Here is a 24,409-nt window from a genome sequence, read left to right on the forward strand (position 1 = left end):
AACTGTCCTTCCTAATATTGAATAGCAGTTGATATCTCATGGAAGCTTAGGAAAACCATTCAGTTAAGAAATAGATCTGCCTCAGTATTGTAATCTCAACTGAATTTGCTTTCCTTTTTTTCTTTGCAAAGAAAATTTTATATCAATGGGATTTTTTTTTTAAATTGTTTGTTCTCACTACATAGTTTTTCCCTAAGTTATGATTTTCTGACAGCACCAGTCTTTCCAAATCAACTACATGTCAGGTTAACAGAAGTATGACTACAGTCAGGGACAAAGTAGAGTAGCTGAATTTTCAAGGTACAGAAATCCTGTTACCATGCAAATGTCTTTTCTTATTCATCTGGATTTTTTTTCTTTCTAATATATATGTATAGCAAACAGAAAATAGGGTAAGGATAAAATGGAATTGTTAATGCAAATACATTTTTGTATATAGTCTTTCATTTGGTTCATTCATTGAGGATTTATTGAAATCCCATTGTTCATATAGCACCATGTTGGGTTAGTAATGGTAGGTTGGGGAGCTCAGAAAAAATGAAGGGCCAGATCTTTCATCTATAGAGTTATAGTCTATTTGGAAACAAGAAAAATAGAGAATCAGGCAGTTAAAATACAGACACTCCTCGACTTATGATGAAATTACATCGTGATAAACCCGTTGTAAGTTAAAAATATTATGTCAAAAATGCATTTAATACCCCTAACCTACTGACCATCATAGCATAGCCTAGCCTACCTTAAACGTGCTCAGAACATTACATTAACCTACAGTTGGGCCAAATCATCTAATACAAAGCCAATTTTATAATAAAGTGTTGAATATCTCATGATTTATTGAACACTGTACTGAAGGTGAAAAACAGGATGGCTTGCTGCTGTTGCCCAGCATCATACCGCATGTTTCGAGCCTGGGAAAAGATCAAAATTTGAAGTATGGTTTCTCTTGAATGTGTTAACATTTGTTGAAAAATTGTAAGTAGAACCATAGTAAGTTGAGGACCATCTGCACAAAATATAATATTTACCTTTCAACATTGAATTCTAGAGCCCCAAGTAGATGCCATCTCTCTTCTTTGGAACCTTAGACTATTTGGTATGTCTCTTGAGTCATATATTAATTTGGTTGATATAATTACTCTCCTAGATTATAAGCCCCTTAGGAAAGAGCAGAACGCAGTCAACTTTGTGTTCTTTTCATGTCTGGTGCAGAGTGTGGACTTGCATAAGTGATGGCATGGAGGCTAAAATCCAAGAATTCTTATGCTAATTTGTTTAGTATCATATTATACCACCTGGAACAGTATTTGGATAATATGCTGGGCTTGAGTAGTTGTTAGGGAAGGAGGAAGTATATTCCAGGCTGGGGAAAATAGTCTGAGCAAAGTCAATAGGGTCAGAGTTGGACATTGGCTTCTTGAGAATCTTTATGGGCACCAGCCTGACCAGAGCAGAGTTTTGTTGAGGAGCAATGAGACAAAAAGTTGCACGGCTTGGGGTTTACCAGATTGTAAAGAACTTTTTAATATTAAATTTTTAAAAACTGAAAGTAATACAGGCATACGTGAAAAGAATTAAAATATTAACATGGTATATGGTTATTAAATATTTGTTAAATGAACGACAGATAAGTCTGAATCCTCTTCCTGAAGAACTCATAATTATCAATTTCCTGTGTGTCCGTTAAGAGGTTCTCTATGTGGATGTAAGCGTTATGTACCTCAGATGAGAGGATACTATACATCATGTAAATATGTTATGATTTATTTAACCATTTCCTTATTGGTAGAGATTTAGGTTGTTTCCAGTCTTTTGCTGTAACAAGTAGTGCTGGAGTGAATATCCTTGTTAAATGTCTTCACATTTATTTACAATGGTTTTAAATTATTTAAAATAATTATATGTGAATATAGTTGACAAAATCAATAGGACAAAGACTATAATGAAAGCATTCTTTGCTTATCCCTCATCACCCCTGAGTTTTATGTTCTAGTTACAACCTCTTTCATCTTCTTTAGTTTTTCAAGCATTTACTTATATTTCCAAATAATATGTTTATATTGCCATTTCTTGATTTTTTTCCCATTCTAGAGATTATTTATTAACTTTCTTACTTCCTGCTCTTAAAAATGATTTTTCTTATTACCTATTACCTATTATCTATTAACTTTGAATTATGGAAGTTGAGTGGTTATAGAAATTCTACATACAAAATAATTTTCAGTTATTGAAGGCTTTGCTCAACAGTTCTGTAGCATCCCTTATTACCCTTGAGAAGTCTTATGCTGTTCTGATTGCTTTTTTAAAAATATATATGACATTTTAATTTTAGTCTCTGGAAGCTTTTAGAATCTTTGGTGTTTTGAAGTTTCATTTTCGCAAGTGTCTAGTGTATCTGAAGAATAAATTCCTGGCAGTGGAATAGTTGGATTAAAGTTGGGTCTCATTAAAAGTTTTTAGATATCTCTTAGTTATAATAAAAATTCTTTTTTTTAAACTATGGGGTCTTGCTGTGTTGCCCAGTCTGGAGCGTAGTGGCTATTTATAGTCTCAATCATAGTACACTGTGGCCTCAAACTCTTGGGCTCAAGTGATCCTACTGCCTCAGCCTCCCAAGTAGCTGGGACTGTAAGCACATGATACCACGCCCAGCTAAGAATTCTTTTGTTCCAGAGTATCTTTTCAGCTAAGCTCTGCCATTCGCAGAGAGTCTGGCTTTGGCACAGATCAGTGCCACCCTCTGTGCAATGTATTTGCCCTTTGAGCTCTTCCATTGAAATTTGAAGTTGGCACTACCCCCCCATCTTGGTTCACTTGCTCCCCTCCCTACACCCTCCCCCAGTACACACACATGCACATATTTCACATTTCTAGTGTCTTTTTTCACCTATGAATGACAACAAAAATATATTCTAGCTCATTCATTAGAATAATTAGTATAGCGGATCAATTATTCATAGATATTAAACTATTGCTAATTACATGATATTTAATAGCATCTTATTGCTAGGGTGAAAGTTAGGAACTATAGGTAGAGAGTGCAGAGCCATCTTAGAAAGGAAATTTAAAGTTTAGAAACTGAATCAAGGCATTGAGTCATGTATTGCCAGAGAAAGCCAGAAGGCTATGGGCTGCCTCCTGGAGGATACGCCTACACTGAAAGGTAGGAAAAGGAAAAACAGCTAAGGAGAGGCTGGAATAGGTAGATCCGTGTGCTATAAGAATATTACAACTCAGTGGAAAGAAAGGTTTTAGGAAAGAAGGTGAAGTCAGTGCTATTTCACAGAGCGGTCAGGGAAAATGAGAACCAAAAATGTTTTGGAGAGCAGTTTCAGCAGAGTGGTGGCAGTTAAAGCTGGGAAGGTAGGGAGATGGAGTTAACTGGTAGAGAGCACTTATTTAAGAACTTTTACCTGTTTAAGAAAGGCGAGAGACAGGGCAGAAGGTAGATTGGAAAGTAGGATCAAAAGAGTTTCTTTTAGGTTAAAGGCAAGATTACCTGTGCATGTATAGATGCAAATGGAAGAAGAAAGGCAAGAAAGGATGAGAATCGAGTACTTTAGGAGGCAGGGAAGATATGGGAGCTGGAGACAGAACAGCACATTCTTACGGAAGAATACTGAAGGAAATCTTTTCCTCTGAGACTGTAAGGAGGGGTAAGATTACAGGTGAAGAGGTAGGAATATATTTAGGTGATGAAAAGCTCATATCATTCAGCTCCAGTAAGGTAAATGAGATTTAGGAGCATGGAGATTGTTTTGAATAGCCATCTGTTCATTTGGTTGTTTGCTTAAGGAGCAACTAATGCATTACTTTGGTGGAGATATTAATACAAAGATGATGAAGCTACCAAATAAATTTAAGACACTAATTTGTACGTCTTTCTTGTTATAGTGGTGGTTCCCTGACCTGAGCAAGCAAGGGAGAAGTGGACCCTGGGGCCTGGATAGCATTATAGAGTGGCACCCATGAGTGTCTGAGAGGTCAGCTGAATTGGGGTGAAGATGGCTCTGAGGTACTTAACTCTGGCTGGATAGGGAATCCAAACAGAACTGAATGGGGCCCTCTCAAGGTGGAGAGCAACCTGAAGGAGGTTTGGCCAGGGGGATGCAATAAAAAAGAAAGAGGAAGGATACTGTGATGGGAGGAGGTGAGATAAGACCACTTTTGAGATCTTAGAGGCAGAGCTCGCAGTGAAGTAGAATTCAGTACACTTGATTGGGGAAGAGGAGGTTAGGTTTGGTAGGTCAAATAATGAACAAAAGTTATCAGACCAGCATGAATGTTAAGAGAGATCATCTTAATTGTCAGAATAAAAAGTTGTATTTTTATGAGTATGTTCTATGTAGTGTGATAGGAAAATCAAATGTGGTGAGTTTTTAGAAAGTAATGTGTTTTATAATGTCAGTGAGCACCATTTTCAGTATCTTGAGAATGACATTGTAGGTGTGTACTGTTTTTAGCACTCTTTCTGAAAAGCTCAATTTCACTTTAATGTTCATATCTATTAAAATGTGCAGTGTAATACTTTTGATCTTTCAAGAAATGTGGAGAACTGTTTTTATTGATATGTGGTATGTGTACAGAGGTAATTGGATAATAATGCTGTAAATTCCTAAAGGTCCTAGGGTTAGTGTAATAAACCAAGCACAAAAAATGTTCTTCCTTTATGAGACTTTACTTCTCTGCTTTCCTCTGGCTACATTATCCACTGAGTATGGTGACTTAATGTGTGCTTATGAGTAAGTACCATTATCTTCTTAGGACTATCAAATGTAGCAGGTATTTTGACGGACAACATTGGGCATATTTTGTTTATGTCTCTCTTCCTTCAGTGAATCTCATTCAGTCTGCAGACTGCCAGCTTGTTGATTTCTATTTGCAGTTGCTTAACGGACAAAACAGTCAACTTTCTGTGAACTGAAAGAATGGCTGTATTTTTGACAAAACATCTGTGGAAAATAGATGGCTACTTAACAATAGCAAGAAACATATGCTTTCTTATGGGAAACCATGGATTCTTATGGTCATGGTGACCATTTGTCCTCATTTGCCTGGGGTAGTGCTGGTTTACACCTGTGGTCCCAGTATCCCATTAAGCTATCACCCCCCTTCATTCTCCAAAGTGTTCTCAATTGGATAATACCTTATACGGTCATTCATCTTGTGGATCATATTTTGAGATATATGGTCTACACTTTGAATCATTGGGGTGGGGAACCTGCAACCTTGGAGCCACATGTGGCCTTCTGGATCCAAAAGTGTGACCTTTTGACTGAATTCAAATTTTGCAGAACAGATCCTTTTAATAAAGGGACTGAGTTGTTCCTTTTTCCAACTAACCAGCACCCAGCAAATACATTATAAAATGTGTTATAACTTGTACTGAGTTTGGTAGTTGCTATTTAAATTCAGCAGGTGTGTTATGATACAGTATTTAACCAAAGAGTAACAGCCTTTCAAATGAATACATCCTTGATATCTTCTGCTTTGAGAAAGAGAGAAATATGGTGTGTTGGGTCTTGGATTTGTGAAATGTTGGACATGAAATGTTTATCTAACAATGACCTAAGACTTTATTGTTTCCATTTTTTCAAACAGCACTAATATTCTGAGGGATCCTCTGTGCTTAGGAGGGTGTGAACACATCTTCTGTAGGTAAGTGGTTATGGATTGAGCTATACACACACACACACACACACACACACACACGCACACACATATAGTGCAGCTAAGTTTTTTACTTGATACCAACATATAATCATGTTGATAATAGTACTTCATATTTGTGTAACTTTCATAGTCTGCAAAGTAACTTACTGTACATTGTCTCATTTTTATTGTTATAACTGTCTTAATTTACAAATAAGAAAATCAAAACTTAAAGAGGATGACTTTTTCAGAGTTACAAAGCTTAGTAAGTAGCTTTGCTAAGTTTGGGGGGAAAGTTAATGTCTTTTATATATCAAATAATTCAAACATGTCTTTTTATTTTCCAGTTAAGTTTTGAATCTAGACTTTCAAAATTATGAAAATCTAGTTCTTACAGTTATCATACTAGTTTTCTAGGGCTGCCTTAGCAAAGAACTAAAAACTGGGTGGCTTGGAACAATGGAACTGTATTATCTCAAAGTTATGGAAACTAGAAGTCTGAGATCAAGAGGTTGGCAGGGTTGGTCCCTTCTGAGGGCTATGAGGCAGGATCTGCTCCATGTCTCCCTCCTAGCTTCTAGCGGGTTATTGCAATCTTTGCCCTCCTTGGCTTGTAGATGCATCTCTCTGATCTTTGCTTTCGTGTTCACATGGCATTCTCCTTTGTGGGCGTCTTTGTCTCTGTGTCCAAATTTCTCCATTTTATAATACCAGTTATACTGGTTTAGGCCTCACCCTAATGCTCTCATATTAACTCGATCATCTACAAAGACCCTGTTTCCAAATTAGGTCATATTCACAGGTACTGGGGGGTTAAGACTTCAACATCTTTTCAGGGGACACAGTTTAAGGTATTGTGAAATTATTTATTTATTTATTTATTTATTTTGAGACAACGTCTTGCTCTTTGGCGCTGGGTAGAGTGCAATGGTGTCGTTGTAGCTCACTGCAACCTCAAACTCCTGGGCTCAAGTGATCCTCTTGCCTCAGCCTCCTAAGTGTCTGGGACTACCGGCATGTGCCACCTAGCCTGGCTTATTTTTCTATTTTTTGTAGAGATGGGTCTTGGTCTTGCTCAGGCTGGTCTCAAACTCCTGAGCTCGAGCAATCCTCTCTCCTCAGCCTCGCAGAGTGCTAGGATTACAGGCATGAGCCACCATGCCCAGCAAGTTATTGTGAAATTAGATTCATGTGAAAGCCTTGTCTTACAGATTTGCATCTCATTCCATTTCTTGTTCAGGAGAAATCAATTGAGGGATTTGGTTTAATCGTCTATGAGACAGAGTTCATATAGCCTCCTTTGAATTGATCTTTTAATTATTTCAGGTTGTGAGTATGTGACTGACATGAGCAAACTGTGCTGAAATTTGAGCATATATGAAAATAATCTAGTGTATGACTTCAGAGGGCTGAGGAAGTGTGAGGCAGTTATGCTTGGGGTCCTAATTTTGTTTCTAGAAACATAGATCTGTTATAGGGGGCATATCCAGCAGAAGGATGGCATAGGAAGTTGTACTTGTTGCCTACCTGATATCCTTAGATGATGAAAAGGCATTTCATCATCACCATGATATGTTCAGAGCAGATCTCTTGATTATCCTCCTTTCAGCCTGTTCCTGCCTGGGTCATCTTCATCACAATGAATGGTACCACTGACTACTAAACTGCTTATCCCGCATCACTAAGTTCTGTCAGTTCCACCTCAGAATGTGCCCTGAATCATGAATTTTTCTCCTTTTTTTGTACTTGCTACTATTTATATTTTGGTCCAAGCCACCATTGTATTATTTGTCCTCAGATTCATAACTGGTTTCTCTTTTATGGCATTATCACCCCTTCCCCATTTTCTGCATTCTTAACGGTGTTCTTTTAAAAATATGAAGCATATCTGTATCATTACCCTGTTTAAAACCCTTCAGTGGCTTTCTGTTAGAATAAAATTCGTGTTCTGCACTCTGGTCCATAAGACTCTGTACAGGACCTAGATCCCTCTCGGTTGGGACCTCACTTCCTTCTGGCTCACACTGTTCAGCACCTTCTTATAGACCCCTAAACATACCAACTCACTCCTGCCCCAGGACTTTTGCACTTGCTAGTTCTTCCACGTAGAATGTTCTTTGCTAGATTTTTGTGAGGCTGATTTTTCATCAGTTCAATTTCAGCTGAGATGTCACTGCTTCCAAAATGCCTCCCATTCCCTTATGAAATGTTGCCCACTCCTCCACTCTGTAGCAAGCAGATGTGTTTCAGATGCATGATGGGTATGCTCATTGTATACAGTAGGTCATTGACAAAGCTGTTAGATCATAACCAACTCAATGAAATTGTGTACAGTTTGTGTGTTGGGGGGAATCCATACTTTTAATCAGATTCTAAAGGCCTCTGTGACTTAAAATGGCCAATAAAAGATTGAGAGGCGTGAGAACCTCTTGAAAGAGAAATCATCACGTTTATATGACATGAGGACAGGAGAGAATCCACTCAGTGCAGTTTTGATTCATTTTGATTATATGATGCCAAGAATTAGGGCAGTTTATATTTTAAAGTTTTATATAAATTAAAGTTTATATTCTTTGCTAGTTTTATATGAAACTGCTGAGCAATGAGGTTTTGAAAGTGATTTTGACATAGCTCAGTCCAATTGAAACGCAGAGGTGGGAGCAGGGTCGAGAGACACGGATTTTGACATCAGAGCCAGAGTTGTGGTGGTTTCCAGGTACTTTGATGCCAATCCCTGATAACAGTAGTCCATGTACTCTAATATATAATTTATTTAAGACATATGGCAGGGGTACTCAAATATTTTGATCTCAGACCACTTTAATCTCTTCAAAATTGAGCACCATAACACGTTTTTGTTTATGTGTATGTGTATATATTTACTATATAAAACTGAGACTTTTAAAAAATACTAATTCATTTAAAAATAATAAATCCATAGCCTACTAACATAAATAACACCTTTTTTAGGAAAATAACAATTTTACAAACCAAAGAAAAAATAGGAAGAGTGACACTGTTTTACATTTTTGCAAATCTCTTTAGTGTCTCACCAAATAGAAGACAACTAGTGTACTCCATCTGTTGTGATATGTTTTGATTGAAGTATGTGAAGAAAATCTGGCCTTATACATATTTGTAGTTGGAAAAAAAGAGTCTTTTAATAGCTTTTTTAGATAATTGTGGATATTCTTGATACTACACAAAAACTTGACAAGTGCTAGTTTCTTCAGTTCTTCACTGTGGAATCTGAAACTATATCAACACATTTTTATACTCTGTTGAATTCTATTGGTGTATCTATTAATAGCACTTTGGATTGATCTTTATTTCAGCATGATTTTATGACATCATGCATTGGTCATTTGGGAATACGGGCTCACTGAGTTATGCAGTTCTATTGAGAAATGACATATTTCTCCAGAATTCTGGATTAATGTGTATATAAAATATATATATTATATAAATTATATAAAATATACACATTACATAATGTGTACTTAGTTATAGAACTAACATTATAGAATGTATAAAATAGACTAATCTGAATACTAGTGGAGTGCTGGGCAAGTGACTTAACAAACTGGATCTCATTTTCTTCATCTGAAAATGAGGTGGTAGCTCTTGATAAGTAGATTTCAGATTGTATTTCACTAGTATTTCTCAAATAATTAAGTTTGCACAACAATTGGTGATTTAAATTGCCTGAGTAATCACTTTACCTACTTTTTGTGTGGGGGTTCCAAATTTGAGTTCCTTGGCTAAAGAAATTTGACATTTATTGAACTAGATGATCTCAAAGGTCTCTGCCAGCTGCAGTAGGGGTTACAGATTCATTTTACAACCCTTTTTGAGTTACTTTGTGTCAGGAATCATGCTAGGAGCCAAGGGTACAAAAGTTAGAAATGCCACAGGTTTTGTCTGAGGATGATTTATGTTGTAAGAATCCTCTGTGTCTATGAAGGAGTGGGTCACATGACAGAGAATGTAGTTCTTGAGGAAGATGTGGCTTTTATCGCTATTACGTTACCCAATCCTGCTAGAACCCATCTGGTGAGGCAAAGGAAGGAGTAGATTTATGGGATCCTTATTCTGAAATTCACAGATGAGATTCAGGGGGGATTGTGAACCCCTCTTTTTCATAGGAATATGTATATATTTTCATCAGATTTGCAAAGGGTTTGTAACCCTAAAAGTTAGGAAACCCTTTTTAAGTCCAAGACTTTAACACTTAGACAACCCAGGGTAATTGAGTCTACAGATTATAAAATTGTCCGAAAGAACCCAAGATTTTTTTCTCAAAAACTACTTTAAAACATTTAGACACTTGGCCAAAAGCTAAACAAAAGGTTTTTCTCAGTGTCTGTAGTAATTTTAGGTGAAGTGGAGTGTTAAGATTTAGGATAGAAAAGGTTGAGATGCGTGGCTGCTAAGCATTAGGTACTATCTCTGTTTATATCTCTCTGTACTCTGACCTCTTAGAAGCTATAGATTAATTTATTTGCAGGCAAAAATTTTGCACACTAATGTCAGACGAAGTAAAGTCTCTTCATAGCAAATTACATCAGCAACTTTAGATTTAGATTTTATATGTGTGTATCACACTCTGAATAAAACATACCATTTTAACAAGTATTTTATAATTGACCATTGTATGTTAAAACAACCTCTGCTCCATTTACTTCTGTTCAAACTCTTGTTTATTGTTCATTTTTTGGAATTCAGATTCTGCAGAATGGTTTGATATATATATTTTTTTATTTTTAAGTGATTGTGTAAGTGACTGCATTGGAACCAGATGTCCAGTGTGTCATACCCCAGCCTGGATACAAGACGTGAAGATAAATAGACAACTGGACAGCATGATCCAACTTTGTAGTAAGCTTCGAAATTTGCTACATGACAACAAACATTCAGGTGAGAAATACCACTGTCTCTCTTAGTTAAATAACTGATGAATTCATATTGATCACATAAAATATGTAAAAGATCTATCAGGAATTCTGAATAATGTATTTCAGATTTTAAGATCTGTAGTGTTTTGGGTTTTTTTTAAGAGATGAGGTCTTGCTATGTTGCCCGGGCTGGACTCAGACTCCTGGGCTCAAGGGATCTTCCTGCTTCAGCCTCGCGTGTGCCACCATGCCCAGCTGTTTTTTGGGGGGATCATTTTGAGAAATGACAGGAACTATAGAGATAATTAAATCAAAGCCCCTTATTTTATAGATAGGAAACTAATGTCCAGAGAGGGTAAGTGATCTTGCCTAGTCACACATGTAGTTAGTACCAGAAACTGGAAAAATAGACTCATTTCTTCTGATTGTAGATCCAGAGATTTTTTTTCACTACTTTACACTGTCTGCTTTTTACATTTATGATAATTTCTATAGAATATATAGGGAATAGTGATTTTGGCCTTAATAGTGCTTAACTCACTTAAATACACTTTCGCAAGATAGAAATACAGCGTTCTTCCATGGATCACTTTTCTAGACTGAATTAATTAGATGAGCACATTTTGAAAGAATGAAAATCTAGTATTCATTTTCTTTTCTATTCAAATGGGGTTAATGTTTCTCAAATTGTTCTTACACTCCATGTATTAACTATATATCTTCCCTTGTGCTTTCTGCTTAGAACTAATTAGCTGTGGAAAGAAAGTAAAGTGTTTTGAATCTTCATAATTGGATATTGGAATTGTCTTTTTATTGACCAGGTCATTTTAGTGTGTGTTTATAAGAGAGCCTTTTCTTGACTGGCAAGATGCCACGAATGATTGATAATGCTCACATGAAATTGTTGCATTTCTGTTTTTAAATCTTTTGTTCTTAGACTTCTGATGGGCTGTGTTACTGTCAGCTCTTAAAGATGAAGTTGATTGTACAAAATAAAGAAACTAGGCAAATACTTCGAGTCTTAATTGACCTTTTAAGAAGTAGAATTTAAACCATAATCTACCTGTTAAGTTTTCTTCATCTAGTTATCTGGATCATTGTATTAGACTTCATTCTTTTATGATAAAATGTGCTATAGTGCTAAAGTTTTACTTATTTTCTGATGTAATTATACACATTTTTTCCCCCAGCTTTTTTTTTTTTATTTCAGCTTATTATGGGGGTACAAAAGTTCAGATTATGTATATTGCCCATGCCCCCCCAGCCCCCCAAGTCAGAGCTTCAAGTGTGTCCATTCCCCAGACAGTGCTCATCGCACTCATTATGTAGGTATGCACCCATCCCCTCCCCCCACCCCCCACATCTGTCCGACACCCAATTGGTGTTATTCCCAAATGTGCACTTAGGTGATGATCGGGGAAACCAATTTGCTGGTGAGTGCATGTGGTGTTTATTTTTCCATTCTTGGAATACTTCACTTAATAGAATGGGTTCCAACTCTCTCCAGGAGAACAAAAGAGATTGTATATCACCGTTATTTCTTACAGCTGAGTAATACTCCATGGTATACATATGCCGCATTTTACTAATCCACTCATGTACACATTTTTAAAGGTGCTTACCTTTAAAAAATAATATTGTGGTTGTAAATCGCTTTAAGAAAAAAATGAGAAGTTTTGTCATTAGTGCATCTGAACTCTTCTTATTCAAAGGCAGCACTCACACTGTTTATTTTCTAGTTGGAAAGACTGATGTGTAAATACCGTGAATCCCATGTAGATACCATGAATTAATGCAGGGTTTCTTAATCAAGGGTCCATGTATCCTTGGCAGTGTTCAGAGTTGGAGTGAGGAAAGATCAGTGAGCCTCTGTGTATGAAAGTGCCTTTCCTTAGATTCTTAGAGGTGTGCTGGCTGCTAGGATTATTGGCCATGCATTGAAATTTGGGGTGCTGTTTGAAATTTGTGACTGTCATAGTATTTTTATTGAGTCCTCTCCAGTTGCTGTATAGTAATGTATTCATTTGGTAGAGCTGCTATAACAAAGTATCACAAATTGAGCGGTCCCCAACCTTTTTGGCACAAGGGATCGGTTTCATGGAAGATAGTTTTTCCAGGGACAGGGTATGGGGTGGGCTGGTGGGGGGAGGTGGGGCTCAGGTGGTGATGTGAGCAATGGAGAATGGCTGTAAATACAGATGGAGCTTCCCTTGCCCACACCACTCACCTCCTGCTGTGCTGCTTGGTTCCTAAGTGTCATGGAAGACAATTTTTCCACAAAGAGGATGGTGGGTGGGGGAGAGGCGGAGCCTGGTTCCTAACAGGCCGCAGACTGGTACCAGTTGGCAGCCTGGGGGTTGGGGACCACAGGCTTAAACAGCAGAATATAGTTTGACAGTTTGGAGAATAGAAGTCTGAGATCAAAGCGTGTGCAAGGTTAATTCCTTCTTGAGGTCTGTGAGAGAGTATTTGTTCCAGGCCTGTCTCCTTGGCTTGTAGATGGCCATCTTGATGTTCACATGGTGTTCTCCTTGTATTGTGTGTTTGTTTCAAATTTCTCCTTTTAAAAAAGGACACTAGTCATATTGCATTAGGGGCCCATATTATTCCAGTGTCACCTCATCTTAACAATTACATCTACAATGACCCTATTTCCAAATAAGGTCACATTCTGAGGGTACTGGGTGTTAGGACTTCAGCATATGAATTTGGGTGGGGGAGGGACACAATCTAACTCACAACAAGTAATGTGACATTTTTAATGGGGGTAAAAGGGGAACAGGGTAACTTGATGGGCTAACCAACCCTTGATGGGTTGACTGCCCTCAATTATGGCATACCATGGGGTTCAACAAAAGAAATATAAGATAAACTTCTCTTCCAGAAATTCTACTCTGATGTTTGAATTATTAGTATAGTTTTCATATTTTGGAGACCATGAAAATTTGAATTGCCTTCATATTTCATCATTAAAGAAGATATTTAGGAAAACTGAGTTTAGAACAAGTTTCTGGGTGGGACCTTAGGCCTTTTAGAATCCTATCTTTCTCGTAGAGTTGGAGATTGGAGAGAGAATTACGGCGATTCATTTTCCAAAGGCCATATTGCATTTGTTTTCCTTATTGCAATGAATAATAGTTATTAATACTTGTATCCTTCCCAGACTTAAGCAGTACTGCTTTCAACATGACTTATATTAAGATGAGTTGAAATTTCACTTTTAGATAACATATAATCAGAATTTTAGGAGCTAGAAGGTCATCTTTAATCCCCTTATTCTGTAAGTGAGGAAATTGAGGATCCAGGTTACATAGGACATCATGTTATAAGTTTCTTATTGTTTTTTTCATTTAGAACAATGTTTTCATTGGAACTGTAGGTATTCATTACATTTGTTGAATTGAGTTGGATAAAAATTGGCAGTGCTAAGACTAATTCACATCCTAGAAACTAAACTTAAAATAATTTTAAAACAAATTCTTAAAGTTTGGTTTAAATAATTTATTTTATAATGTTAACATCCTCCTTTGCTGCCTTGCTACAAAATGACAATAAATCTATATTGTAAATGTACTGAAATATAACTTCTACCCAGATCTATAATTTCCATGGTGCAAAGCTTTTTCTACTTTAAGTTATATTGTCACCAACTTTTTCTCCCGACTCCAAAACAAACTAGCCTTGAAGGGCACTTGGGAATTTTTCTTCTGGAGCTTTCCCTTTGTTTCTTTATAGTTTATTCAGTATATTTTATGCAATACTTTGTGTTAGTTTATTAACTAGTAAGTACTTCTAAAACTAAAATGGTATAAAGTGAACTATATAATAGGTAGAAGGAACCAATAGTTGGGTACAAATGATGGTTGATCCTCTTAATAATGAGGAGATTGGAAAATGATCTCATTATAAGATAAGGTCATTCAATTAAGTGATTCCCTAAAGTCAAGCTCCAAAATTGTATGATTCTGTTAAATGGTCATGTGTTGAAGATGATGAATTAAGTGGAATAGTTAAACATCGCCCACATTTTATCTATCTTTAAAAACTCTGTGGTTCACAATTTATCTTTCAAATGAACCTGTTACCTGCATTTACTATAAAATATATAATTACTGTAATTAAGGTGGGTAATTAGGAAGAACTTGTCAAATTGTGGACATGGTGTATGGTGTACTGGAGATAAAGAACCTGATTTATAGTAATACTTTCTAAAATGAGCTTCTAAATACTTGAACAGATTTTTCTCGGTTCAGTGTACTTTAAAGAGAAGAAATTTATCTGTCAAATTTTGCTGACAACCATTTATGGCTAATTTTACCTTATTCTTTATAACATAATCTTCTTTCTGCTAATAGAGTTAAATTTAAAAGTTTTTATGTTCTTTTAAACCCCATGATATTAAATCAGACCTTGCAGGTGCTGATCAGGTTCTGTGAAACATGCTGGTGTTGTTGACATTAAGAAAAATACTTTGATTACGTTTTTATAGGATCACAATTTCCCTTTCTGTTTTCTGGTTTAGAGAAAGATGCTGGTCTTTCTGTAATGATTACATAGTGTTTCATATAGGCTATGACTTTTTTATAATAGATGAAGATGAGTGTTTGAATAACTGTGTTGCTGTTCTTTTTTTAAATAGAACTAAATACTTCTTAATTTACAAAATAATCATTCTTCAGTGAAGGCGTTAATGTTGCACAGATGGTAGCAGAATACTTTCCTTTGATTTTTTAATAAGGGACTAGTTTGTCAAAGAGATTTCTCAACTTCTGTTGTGAAACCTATAATAGAGAATAATTTGAAAGGCACACAATGTACATCATTATAATCCTTTGATGTAGATTAATGATAGCTAAATCACATTTTCTAATTGTCTCTCTTTTCTATAGTTTATTATTAAATTTTGAGAAAAAACTTGGCTAAGCAGCTCCTTAGTAACATGTGCATCTCTGTTCCTTGATATTTTGTGGTATACTCTGAAATATTTAAATTCAGAGAATGGAATTTTTCTAAATGTTATCATTAAGAAATTTACTATGTAGAGGAAGGACCAATATTTTTCTTCATGAAATGAATATGATAATTTATCATGCTGAGAAGCATTCACCCATAAAATCTATTGTAGCTGTTAATAGTATGATTTATGTTCCAGCAGTAGAGTTGTTTTTCTTTTTACAGTTTTATCTTAGATATGCTGCATAAAATTCAGAATTTACAATCATGTTTGCTGTTGTGGTCCTTGCTTAGTTATGCCAAGATACATAATTAAAATTATCTTGAGTAAAGTTATTATTACTGGATGAATAGTAAAATTGTGTACATATCAATTATATGGGTATGCACTCTCTTCATTTACTTCTTTATAAGTTAGGAAAAAGGTACACCTGAGTATGAAATTTGTTGTCTTTTTAGATTTAGGTTTTTTAGTTGATTGAGTGTGTTGCTAATACATATAAGCCTTAATTTTCCTTTAAATGCCCAATTCTACATTTTTCAAGTTTTATAAACACGGGCAACTTCAGGATTTGACTTGATTTTAATTGAAAATGTCATCATCTGTGTTTAAAATAAATCTTTAAAAAATCAAATACAAGTTTTTACAGACTACTGGAGGATTAACCTTTAAATCTTTGTAATCCTGAGTCTTTCTTAAGAAGTAATCCTGGTAACATTTCATTTTGACCTTTCCTCTAGACTTGAGATTTTATCAAAAATGACTTAGTTTTGAAATCTACTTATCGCTGCAAAGAAAAGGCCTTGTTGAATTTAGATGTAAAGTTTCTGTGTGAGTGGATACCTCATTCTGATTGTTTTGATTTCTAAGATCCTGCCTTAATAGCACTTTGTGGACCAGGTGATATTCAGCTATGACATAAAAAGGGTATGTGTAGGCAGGTCTGCTCTTATTGCTGGGATTATCGGTACTGCCTTTTCAGTGTAATGGTTCTGTTTCACCAGGAGGAAGTGATACCTCTTTGGAGTACAGTATGGTTGGAATTCTTTTGCTAGGCAGGGATCATTTCTGAAATTTCTAAAGCTAAATACTAATTAATTATTTTTCAAAACCTACTATTTCCATTTCTTCTTACCTGTTTAAGGTGTTGTTTTTTTTTTTTTTTTTTACCTGGTAAACATGTTTATAAAGATAGGACTTTTGTACTCAAGAAATATGAGGTGAAAGAATAGGCAAAAATGATTATTAACTTTAGAGAATTGAGATCTTTGTTAACAATCTTTTGTTGTATTGATAATTCCATGTAAATTTTATACTTGTCTGTTTTTACAAAAAAGCCTATGGAATTTGCATTGGGATTTTGTTATATCTATAGATCGATCTGAGACAACTGAGATCTTTTTTTTTTAAGCTTCTTTGTAATATTCAACAGTCAAGTCATCTGTGAATAGATCCAATTTTATGTCTTCCTTTCTATACTTTTTATGTCTTTTTCTTACCTTGTTGTGCTGGCTAGCACAACATACTTCTAGTATGATATTGAATAGGAGAGGTGAGAGCAGACATTTTTGCCTTGTTCCTGATAAGAGGAACAAGATAATAGTTCCAGTTTTCCACCAGTAAGCGTGATACTAGCTGTATTAATTTTTGTAGATGCCCTTCATTGGGTTGAGAAAATTCCCTTCTCCTAATTTGTTGAGTCTTATTAAAAAAAAAAAAAAAGAATGGATGTTGGATTTTGTCAAATTTTTTTTCTGTATCTATTGAGAAGATTGCCTAGTTTTCATTTAGTTGGTTGATTATAGTGAATTATATTGATTTTAAAATGTCTTTTTTAAAATTAAATACAGTTAATGTCTACTGCTTATTAAATCCCACATCTGCCTTTTTCTTTTCTTTTTTTATTTTCTGAGTATTTTTTTTTTCACCATAGCTCTTATCGCCATTTGGCATACTGTATATTTTACTTGTTTATTTGCATATTTTGCCTACTCTCTGGAATATAAGTTCCGTATTTTGTTCTCGGCTGTATCTCCAGTCTCTAGAACAGTGTCTGGCACAAAGTAGTGTTTAGTAAACATTTGTTGAATGAGTCTCTGTCTGCTCTCAAAGAGTTCATACTGTATGTAGGAGCTGAGAAAGAGGTACACAAATAAAGGTGATACACTTTAGGAGAGCTATAAACAAAATTCTTTGGGAGCTTGAGATGGGAGAGATTAAGTTCATGTAACATTTCTTTTCCTTTTTTCTATCAGATTTGAAAGAAGATACATCTAGGAAAAGTTTATTTAATGATGCAGAAAATAAGAAGAATTCAATAAAAATGTGGTTCAGTCCTCGAAGTAAGAAGGTCAGATATGTTGTAAGTAAAGTTTCAGTGCAAACTCACCCTCAAGTGATGAAAGATGTAAATGCTCAGCAAGCCTCAATGTATGAATTTGTTTCCACAACTCCTCCTGTAGCTGTTTCTGAGAGGGCTAAAAAGACTTCTAAAAGATCTAAGAGAAAACAAAAAAAGAAAACTGCAGCTGAAATCAACCAAAAATGGAATTTAGAAGCAATAAAAGAAGATGGTGAACTTGACTCCAAAGAGGAGTTTAAGGAAAAGCTGGTATCCTGTCGCCCACTCTCCGTTATTGCTAGTCACCATCAGGTGAATGGTGAAATAGACTTACTAGCAAGTGGCTCTGTGATAGAGTCTCAATGTCTTGGAAATTTAACTGAAGTCTCTTTACCATTGGCTGAGCAAATAGAGTCTCCAGACACTGAGAGTAGGAATGAAGTAGGGACTCCTGAGGAGAAGGTCTGTGAAGATTATCTTACACCTAAGAAATCTTTGCCATTAGGTCCTAATGGAAAACGTGGGTGTCGCAACAGACTTTCCAGTCCCATTTCTAAGAGATGTAGAAGCCACGTTCCGAGCACCAGTCAAGATTTTGTTAAGCAAACAGTGCTCTTAGAAAACAAACCGTCAAGCAAACGTAAAGTTGGTGATACACTGAGGAGGAAAAACGGAACTATATTAGATGAGTCCGTCACTAGCCTTTCACCAGGTACCCCACCCTCTACATTGAATACTTCAAGTTACAGAAGAATGATGTCTAGTTCCTCAGCAATGAAGCTGTTGCCCAGTAGCCTCATGGCTGTGAAGAGAAATCATAGAGGAGAGACTTTGCTGCATATTGCTTCTATTAAGGTAAGATGCTTCCTCTGAAATGTAATCTTGGGATGAGGCCAACTGTAAAGCAATTTCTTTGGGGTTTGTGAAAAATGGCATAAGATGATTAGGATAATTAATCTACCGTAGATATTATACTTCCCCTGAACCAAAGAAGCCAAATTCACAGGGACTGTATCTCCATCTCAGTTACAGTAGTGGCCACTGAGTCTGGGAAGCATGATCTTGTGGGAGAAAACCAATATTTGAATCTTTCATCTCCTACTTTGCCAAGTGCTTTTGCTTTTGTCTATTTTGTTTCGTTTTCATCATTTTGCCTCCCCATTCTTCCCGTGCTTTATCAATGTAGAGAATTGGTAAGTTACTGCTGGCAACATATTTTTATCTAGCGAAAGAGCTAAGAAGCCTTTGAAGAGGGGACAGGCTTCTGGCTTGACTCTCCCAGTGGGCACTGCTAAAATTTGGAAGGTTGAAAGATGTGGTCTCTACATTTCTCCAATGACCTGGACATTTGACTTACCAGAAATGGCTCCTTTCGGTCACCACAAGGGAGCTGCTCTGGCCCCATAGTCAGCCATTCCTTGTACTGGCCTGTTCATTGAAGTTAGTCTCTTTAATTATTGCCTCAACACCTGGGATTGCCTCAACACCTGGGATGTGGCAGTGTTGTTTTGTGGAACCTGGTCCATTTTCTGAACACTTGCAGTGGTTAATCTTTGAAATTGACTCGAGTCCTACATATGAAACAAATCAGTAAGCACCATAACTTTATAGACTTTGTGATCTCATGCAAGTGTTGTGAAAATATGATACGGTAGACCTTAGTACTAAATTAAGATAGCTTTTGTGTTCCCTCAGTGACTTTACAAGGCAAATTCAACCAGGAAATCCTTGGGTCCTTTGGATGGATAGAAAACTTTGGGAAGTCTGGAAGGAACCCCTTGGAGGCCCCCAAACATGAGGCTGATGGGCAACATAAAATATCTGGGAAGATCATAGAGTAGACATTGAGGATGATCCAAGGATTCCTGTATTTTTGTGTGGCGAAAGGGAAAAGCACAAAACAAGCTTCTCCCAACTGTTAATGTTTTTTTTTTTTCCTTGCCTTTCTTCCAAGCTAATGTAGAATAGAGTTGGCCCTCTGTGTCCACAGGTTCTACATTTATGGATTCAATGAATAACAGATTGAAAATATTTAGGAAAAGTAATAAAAATAACAATACAACAAGAAAAAATAATGCAAATAAAAATACAGCATAACAACTATTTACCTAGCATTTATATTGCATTAGGTATTATATAGATGATTTAAAGTGTACAGGAGGATGTGTGTAGGTTATATGCAAATATGTCATTTTATATAGTGACTTGAGCATCTGTGGATTTTGGTATTTGCTGGGAACCAATTACCCGTGGATACCGAGGGAGAACTACTATATTTCTGATGCCATTAAGAGGGGAACCTGCAACATGACTACGTGCTAGGGATCACATATCTGTTTGACAACTCGAATTTTTGGAATTGATTCAGGTTACATTTTAGTTTGATTTCTGCAAAGCATGACTTTTAGAAAATCAGACTTTTTGTTTTGGTCATCTTTGTTATCTATGTATATATGCATATTATATATGCACATAAGATATTGTAGTCTTAATGTTACAATGTTATTAATGTTTCTTGGATATAAATAGCTAGTATAATTATTTTTTGTTCATTTTTCTGACTAATACTTAAGACTTTTTTACATTCTTCTAACCGTAAGAATAATTTATCTTTATTAATGAGGATCCCTAGGGCCTAGAGTCTAGGCCAGGGTTTGGGAAACTCTTTCTTAAAGGGGCAGTTAGAGTACATGTTTTCAAGCTTTGCAGGCCAGAGAGTCTTTATCACAGCTGTTCAGCTCTGTCCTGGTAGTGCAAAAGCAGCCACGGACAATATGTAAGCCAGTAAAACTTTACATAGGAAATTAAGTAGCTGGCCTGCAGGCCATAGTTTGCCTATTCTTGGTGTAGGCTTGGAGAAAACCTATAATAAAACATAAAGATGGGAAAATGTGGTGGCATGATGCTGTCTTGGTGAATCTTCTTCATTGACATGTTCAAGATTGCTTCATACAGGTCTTGTCACATTGCCAGTATACTTAGAGTCTTGCCAGAGTTAGAATTATTCATTTTGATTCCCTGGAACTTAATTATTAAATACTGTTATTGTCATCCATTGTCATATACTGTTATAGTATATTTAAGAAAAGTTAATTGATTTTTATCATTTTTCAAATCATGAATTAACGATAGTGTTCTTTTAAAAATTTATTATGAGTTGAATGGATGCCCCCCACCTCAGCTTGATTTTAATAGTCAGACAAATGCTTGGAAAAAAGTCAGTGGATTTCTCAGTATATTTATCCTTAAAAAATACTTTTCATCTCATTCCTATCTTAATTTTCTCATTTGCAGCCCAGGACGAGTAATCTATGTGTACTAGAAAACCACATATTGCAGTTCTGTTTATTTATATTTTGTACCCACCTACTCGAGAAAAGGATTTGAAGTGGCTGTAAACCTGAAGCTGCTATAAAACGGAGGAAGGAGCAGGGAAAGAGGAAAGAGTTACTGCTACTGAATAATGAATTTAGATTGGTGACCTTTAAGACAGCCAGAGCCAACAAGGGGAAGTACCAGGTTTTATGCTGTCAAAGATATGTTTTTTGGGGGTTGTTGCAGTTGTTATTTTCCCCTAAAAAAGCATGTTGGTAGACTTGCAGTTTCCACAGATGAAACTGTGAAACAATGACATTGTTTCTATCAGGTTTTAGGAACACATTGCCCTATGCACCCCTGATATATATGCACTAAGGGCAGAGAACCCAGTAGTATTAACAGTTTGTTCTCTTAGGCTACTTTTCCCCAGTGCAGGTAGAGCTTTATCTCTGAACTTGGGAATGTTATTAATAACATTTTTAACGTCTTGCCCATAACGTACCTGTGGGCATTGTCAAAGGCCATAACCTTTCCATAGCTACCACTCTAGTGGCAGCTACTTCTCTTTTCTTGCCCTCCCCACTTGCAGTTGTTTCCTGTTGCATCCTAAACAAATTACCACAAAGTTAGTGACTTAAAACAATGCAAATTAATTTTTTTACAGTTCTGTAGATCTAAAGTCTGGTATGGGCCTCATCAGACTAAAATCAGTTTGTTAACTTTGACTTTCTGGAGGTTCTAGGAGAGGATCCATTTCCTTGTTCATTTTGATTGTTGGCAGAAACTGCATTGTTCTTGTGCGAAGACTGAGATACAGTTTTCTTGTTGGCTTTCAGCTGAGGGCTGTTCCTAAGTTCTGGAGACTGTCCTATTGCTTAGTTCATGGCCCTCTTCCTCTGTCTTCAAATCCAGCGACAACAGATTGAGTCCTTCTCAAATCTCCTCTTTCTGACATAGCCCAGAAAAGTTCTCTGCTTTTAAGGACTCACATGATTAAATTGGGCCACCCGGGCAATGCAGAGTACTCCCCATTCGAGGTATTGACCCTTTTGCGGTGGAAGCTGACACATTCACAGGTCCTGGGGATTAGGTGCTGGATGTTTCTGGGGTTCATTATCCTTCTGACCACACCATTGAAGTAGCCTCCCGATTTTTTGCCCTGTTTTCCTTTGTATTTCCATTAGTTAGTTCTCTACGTGACAGCCAGAGTAATCTGATACAAGTCAAAACTTATTGCTCTGCTCCCTTATCAATAACTTTCTATATGCTTCTTCCTATTTAAATAGCTTTGTGATTCATGTTCCTATTTGAGTATCTGTGTCTCCTATGGTTAAAATGTTACTGAGAACATTGTGTTGTAAATGAAGTTTTATGAGAAAGCATTGTGCCTAAGTGAAAACTAAAACACGATTCTTCTGATTAAATAAAAAGCAAAATATTAAGGACATAGAGAAAATTTGCTGTTTTATAGTATGTCACCTTTGCTTTAGAATTTGTGGGTGCTGTAATAACCCTCTCCCCCTATTCCCTGGTTCTCTAGCACAGATTCTAAAAATGGCAGTGATTACTTATAATTTAGGCCACACAGACATAATAGATAATATTTTGGAGGCAATTTACAAGGCATGGTACACTTAGAACATAACAAGGGTGGTGAAGATCCCCTGGGTAGAGAAAATCCTTCCTGAGGAGTCTTGTTTCTGAGGGTTTGGTTTTGTAATTAATTCTACTTTAATGCAGTCATGTTATATTGGGTGTGAAGTCATGTTATTATTATGTGTCCTTCGTACTAGCTTCATGAGAAGGTGGCAGAGGACACCAAAGCAAACTGACATCTGTGATACTGTCAAGATTTTAATTTCTAGGACACTTCTGGGAGTCAGTATTTATTTTTCCCTCTGTCACCCACCACCTATGTACAAGTCTCCTTTTGTAATACTAGTAACTTTCTGTTCTGTTGACTGGGTTGTCAGAATCATCTGTCAAATTTCAGACATACCTCGTTTTATCGTGCTCCACTTTCTTGCACTTTGCAGAAATTAAGTTTTTTACAAATTAAAGGTTTGTGGCAACCGTGCATCAAGCAAGTTTATTGGCAACATTTTTCCAACAGCGTGCGTTCACTTATGTCTCTATTGTGTTATATTTTGGTAATTCTCACAATATTTCAAACTTTTTCATTATTATTATATCTCTTAGAGTGATCTGTGATTAATGAACTTTGGTGTTACTATTACAATTGTTTTGGGGTGCCGTGAACTGCACCCATATAAGACAGCGAACTTAATTGGTAAATGTATATGTTCTGACTGCTCCACTGTCTGGCCATTCCCTTGCCTCTCTCCCCTTCCTTGGGCCTCCCTATTCCCTGAGACACAACAATATTGAAATTAGGCTGATTAATAACCCTACAATGGCCTCTGAGTGTTCAAGTAAAAGGAAAAGTCACACAGGTCTCTCACTTTGAATCAAAAGCTAGAAATGACTAAACTTCATCAGGAGGGCATGTGGAAAGTTGAAGTGGGCTGAAAGCTAGGCCTCTTGTGATAAACAGCCCAGTTGTGAATGCAAAGGAAAAGTTCTAGAAGGAAATTAAAAGTGCTATTTCAGTGAATACACAGATGATAAGAGTGAAACAATCTTTACTGCTGATGTGGAGAAAGTTCAAGTAGTCTTAATAGAAGAACAGAACAGCCACAGCATTTCCTTAAGCCAAAACTTAATCCAGAGCAAGGTTCTAACTCTCTTTAATTCTTTGAAGGCTGAGAGAGGTGAGGAAGCTGCAGAAGAAAAGTTTGAAGGTAGCAGAGTTTGGTTCATGAGGTTTAAGGGAAGACGCCATCTCCCTGACACAAAAGGGCAAGGTGAAGCAGCAAGTTTTTCCCAAGATCTACCTAAGATAATTGATGAAGGTGGCACACCAAACAACAAATTTCAGTATAAGTAAAACAGCCTTTCATAGCTAGAGAGAAGTTGATGCCTGGCTTAAAACTTCAAAGAACAGGTTGACTCTCTTGTGAGGAGCTGATGTAGCCAGTGCCTTTAAGTGGAAGCCAGTGCTCATTTGCTATTCTAAAAACCCCAGGGCTCTTAAGAATTATGCTAAATCTACCCTGCTTGTGTTCTATAAATGAAACAGCAAAACCAGGATGACAGCATATCTGTTGGCAGCATGGTTTACTGAATATTTTAAGCCCATTGATTGAGACCTGCTGCTCCAGAAACAAGATCCCTTTCATAATACTATTG

The 24,409-nt window shown here is 36.4% G+C and overlaps 1 protein-coding gene across 1 annotated transcript in view; it reads left to right on the top strand.

Moving 5' to 3' along the window:
- BARD1 (BRCA1 associated RING domain 1) overlaps positions 1 to 24,409 on the top strand; it is a 78,285-nt gene that overhangs the window by 6,548 nt on the left and 47,328 nt on the right. Inside the window, exons 2-3 of the mRNA XM_069467495.1 lie at positions 10,421 to 10,569; positions 17,757 to 18,697. Of these exons, the coding sequence (XP_069323596.1) occupies positions 10,421 to 10,569; positions 17,757 to 18,697 (1,090 nt within the window). The remainder of the gene's footprint in view (positions 1 to 10,420; positions 10,570 to 17,756; positions 18,698 to 24,409) is intronic.

This window comes from Eulemur rufifrons, chromosome 1 (genome assembly GCF_041146395.1).
Source record: "Eulemur rufifrons isolate Redbay chromosome 1, OSU_ERuf_1, whole genome shotgun sequence".
Classification (NCBI taxonomy): Eukaryota; Metazoa; Chordata; class Mammalia; order Primates; family Lemuridae; genus Eulemur; species Eulemur rufifrons.